At 43.1% G+C, this 4,400-nt stretch overlaps 1 protein-coding gene across 1 annotated transcript in view; it reads left to right on the top strand.

Moving 5' to 3' along the window:
- The first annotated feature begins 189 nt into the window (after nucleotides 1-189).
- The window catches only part of CCDC40 (coiled-coil domain containing 40), a 13,542-nt gene continuing 9,331 nt past the window's right edge, over nucleotides 190-4,400 (top strand). The window contains exons 1-7 of the mRNA XM_009276821.2: nucleotides 190-263; nucleotides 969-1,100; nucleotides 1,500-1,671; nucleotides 1,876-2,033; nucleotides 2,554-2,637; nucleotides 2,726-2,945; nucleotides 3,783-3,940. Of these exons, the coding sequence (XP_009275096.2) occupies nucleotides 258-263; nucleotides 969-1,100; nucleotides 1,500-1,671; nucleotides 1,876-2,033; nucleotides 2,554-2,637; nucleotides 2,726-2,945; nucleotides 3,783-3,940 (930 nt within the window). The 5' untranslated portion in view covers nucleotides 190-257. The remainder of the gene's footprint in view (nucleotides 264-968; nucleotides 1,101-1,499; nucleotides 1,672-1,875; nucleotides 2,034-2,553; nucleotides 2,638-2,725; nucleotides 2,946-3,782; nucleotides 3,941-4,400) is intronic.

Consider the following 4,400-nt stretch of genomic DNA (forward strand, 5'->3'; position numbering starts at 1 on the left):
CTCCCCGGTCCCGCGTTGTGCCTGTGCCCAGCCCCGCGGCGGAGGGACGGCCTGCAGACGGCGGGGTAACGGGCCCTGGGAGCCGGGCGCTGGGCTGGTATTCGCTCTCTGTCTCCTGCGGGACGCTCTGGTTGCAGGCAGAGGCCAGCCCCAGCCCCAGCCCCATGGAGGAGGCCCCCGGTGCCACAGCAGAGGGATCTGGGGTGGAATTCGGCTCCGCTGAGCGGGATATAATCAGAGTTCCATCGCATCTCGCTATGGAGGTGATTTCCTTTGAAACTTTCACGGGGCAGCATGTTCCCATGCGTTCCTTATAGAGCGATGTCTTCGTGGAAGCAGTTTCAATAGGAAGAAGTAAAACAAGCGAGCAGTCTTGCACTGCATGTTAAAAAAAGCCACTAGAGAGTAAATTTAGTTACTGTCCTGTGTGTCAGCAGCATCTTGAAGTAGGTGTTTCTCAGTTCTCAGACAGCACATTTCTGCTGTAGACACTTTAAAAAGGAAGTTATCCACATTTCATAGATGCACATACTCAGGCTCTTTTTTTTTGAGGTTTGTTGGTGATAAGTTTTTTTTCTTCCATTGGTACTGCACAGTCTTATAATTTGGCAAATGATGATATGGAATAAAACAGTGTCTCTTTAGAAAGAAAGAAGAGAATAGTTTGCTACATGTAGTGCAAGCTGGATGACTTTCTTTAATAAATCCCTAAGGGCGTTGTTTTTTAAACAGATGTGAGCTAGAAACACATGTGAAATTAAAAGTGGTGTGTAGAATTTTTGTCAGGATCTTTCCTATCTTAATGCTAGCTGGGTGACCGTTTTTGCGAATGAGATTAAACTTCTAAATTAAACTTCTGTACCCTGTGGCAAAAGGCAGTTGTTACAGTGCTGTAGCGTTAACATTAAACAAAGTACACAACCCGTTATAGTGCCGCTATTCTGCTTTTTGCCTGTGTTGTATGCTAGGCAATAGAGGCAGAGAACGGGGACGACAATGAAGAGGAGGAGTCTGTTCCTCTGGAGGACCAAGAAGAGACGTTTCCCCCAGCAGAAAGAGGAGTCTATGGAGCTACAGAGCTGTTCGTTGGTTCTGCAGAAGTGAGACACTATAGTAATATATATAATCTTATTCACAGAATGCATGACCAGTATTTGTAACTGCAAATTCTCCTGTTGCAGTTTTATTGCTGAAGACACAAAACCAATCAGAACTGGAACAGAGAGAAGCTAATTGGTCAAGCACGAAGTATACAAAAACTCTGACAAAACTGGAGAGGTTCCTTTGTTGTGCTATATATGTGTAAAATTATTATTTTTTTTTAATCCAGAGTGACACAGCTTTGCCAGTATTTCTGCGTGCTGATTTTAGAACAAGGCCCTCTTGTTGATTCTTTGTCTGCATTGTTCATGTCTCATGATGACAGAAATAAGCAGATTTTTAGGGGCAAATAGAGTTAGACTGAAAAGCTGTTTCAGGTGATGGATTTCATGTTCCAGGAAAAATCTCCTGAGACTTTCTCGGACAAAGTGGAATTAGACAGTTGTCCTCCTGAATTGGGTGACATGGAGCAGCCAATAACAGACAGAGGAAACCCTTCCCGCACGTCTTCAGGAGCTCCTCTGCAGGCATCTGCATTGTCAGTGGAGTTGAACGGCTGCACAGAGTCAGGTATTATTCAGTTCCTTATTAACAGTACAATACTCAATACCATCTATCAAGCACAGTTTCTAGTTTTCTCCCTTTCTTCCTTTTCATTGTTAATGCAACTGGAGGCATAATACTATGAAATCTAAGTCTTTTTCTTCATCTTTTTCTTTTTTGGGGGGGGGGTTGGTCCAGCTAACATTGGATAACCCATTTCTCTCTATTCAGAGTCTGCCTTTGAGCAATTTGGTCAGCTTACTAGTGAGTGTGGTGACCAAAGATGGGAAAAGGAACGCCAGCAGCGTGGAGCTGAGGAACATGAAATAAGCAGAAGAAGTAAAGAAACCATAGAAGAAACGGAACTGGTTGTCTTGGATCCAGAACATGTGAGAAGTCCTCAAATCTTACTCTTCTTTGCAGACTTGATATTTTTATTTGTATAAAACGCGCAAGGTAAATTGTAAGCAGTGGCCTAGCTGTATGCTAAAACTACATGTTTAAAAATAGCTTTTGCAAAAGTACTGAGTCCTGAATGTGTCTACTGCCTCAATATCAACCCCAAAGTTGCAGGTTCAGAAGTGAGCAATATGGTGGGCAAACCTGATACTCTTCAGTACTCCTGAAAGACAAGTACTTGCAACAAGAGTGAGTGGATGGGTTCTCAGATGTAGCTCTTCCCATATGTTTCTGACTTTCAAATGTTCTCAGTAGTCACTTTCTGATGTCAACAAATACCCGCTATATAACTCTTCTCACTTGTTACAGTGAGTGTAGCTAAAATAAGAATGCAAGTGACTATGGCAGAAAATATAACGTTTTATTTAATAATGGGAGTAGCAGTAAGGTTTCTTCATAATTTATTTACCCAAGTATGTTAAAGTTTGTCAACATCATACTTCTTCACAGCCTCTGATGAGAAGATTCCAGGCTGCCCTGAAAAACTACCTTACTAAGCAGATGGAAAAAGTGAACCTAGAGCTTCAGGAACTGGTACACGGCATTCTTTCTTTGCCTTCCCGCAGCAGCCCATCCCTGTCCAAGCTGAAGTGAGATAGCTGATTTCCTCTTGTGTTGGCAGAGGACAGCAACGAAGAAGGGCAAAGTACGGAGAGAAGAGCTTGGGGTGATTCTTTACGGAGCGCAGCAGCAGCTGGCCCATCTGCAGATGGAACTGGAGAAGAGCCATGACCACCGTTCTCAGACGGCCACAGCACGTCGGCACTTGGAAGAGGAACTGGAGGGCCTCAGGCTTACTTACAAGAAAATGCGTCAGAACACAGATGATGAACGCAAGAAAGGTGACTGAGGCAGTCCTTGCAATGTTTCCTAATTCTAGCACTATGTGGAGAAATTAATTTGGATATAAGTCAAGCATGGGATTGAAAAATACAGTAAAATTAATCAGGAATAATGCACTCATTGAAAAGTTTCACAGATATTCCTGGTTGGCATATAATTTCTATTGTTCCTAAGACCATGTTGCTACGTTGTACTTCTAAGAAGGTCTTTAGGACTAAAACTAAAACTGTTCCTGGCAGGTAGGCTGTTCTGTGACTTAGCAGGAGGAAAATTCCCATCACTCGGTTATGTTTGCCTGTGTCTCTGTAAGGGTGTGATGAGATTGGGTGGTAGGTCATTAGGGGCATCCAGGAGTATGAAAGCACCATCCATGTGGCAGCCCATTCCAGCTGAAGAAATGGGCTTGACTAATTCTTTTTGTGTTGCAGGCATTTGGATAGGATAGCAGTAAAACAATTGCAATGGCAAGGATAGCTAAGCATTAAAATAAATTGCCTAGAAAGTTTTTGCAGGTTATTGAAAAACTTAGAGAAGCATTCTACAGACCGAGAAAGAGACAGTTCTGTTTTGGGGCAGAGGAGTGCATTCACTGCCTCCTGAGGCCTCTTCTTTGATTTCCTGGGATTCTGTGTGCTGGGAATCTTACCAAGATTTTTAGCTTTGCTTGTGGAGCTATACTCCAAAGCTGATGTAAATTTTTATTTCAGGGAGGACTGATTTAGTTGGTATGTGTGCAGGTTTTGGTTTGGGTGCTTCTATATTTCTTTCCCTTTTATCTCTGTTTAAAGTGTATCCTACAAACATACTTCTCTCATACTTCTCATACTTCTCCCCAGTTTCTGCAATGCAGACCCAGGTTGAAAACCTGGCCTTGCATCTCTTCTACATGCAGAATATGGACCAGGATATGCGTCATAATATTTTACTAATGAAACAGTCGACAAAGAAGGCTGAGGCAGAGAAGGTCCAGGCTGAGGTGGAAAAGAAAAAACAGGTATCAAGTAAAACTGTCTTCTTTAAAATAAATAAATAAATACAGATGACAGTTAGTGGTGAGTCTTGGAGGACGTGCTGCCTTGTCAGAAGGAAGGCTATAGTGACTGAGTCATGGAAGATATGTGGGGATATTTTTCCCAAATAATTGAAAAAAAACACAGGCTTTTCTAAAAGTGAGAAGAATCCCCACCACCAAGATAGTGGCATGTACTGTCCAAAGGTTTTTGACCAGCCTTATAATAGTAAATCACTCTTCACTCAAGCAAAGGGGGTGTGGGGGCAGAAAGATCTTTAGAATCATAGAATAGTTTGGGTTGGAAGGGACCTCTAAAGGTCGTCTTGTCCCTGCCGTGGGCAGGGACATCTTCAACTAGATCAGGTTGCTCAGAGCCCCGTCCAATCTGACCTGGAATGTTTCCAGGGATGGGGCATCCACCACCTCTCTGGGAAACCTGTGC

This window comes from Aptenodytes forsteri, unplaced genomic scaffold, assembly GCF_000699145.1.
Source record: "Aptenodytes forsteri isolate BGI_AS27 unplaced genomic scaffold, ASM69914v1 Scaffold34, whole genome shotgun sequence".
Lineage (NCBI taxonomy): Eukaryota > Metazoa > Chordata > Aves > Sphenisciformes > Spheniscidae > Aptenodytes > Aptenodytes forsteri.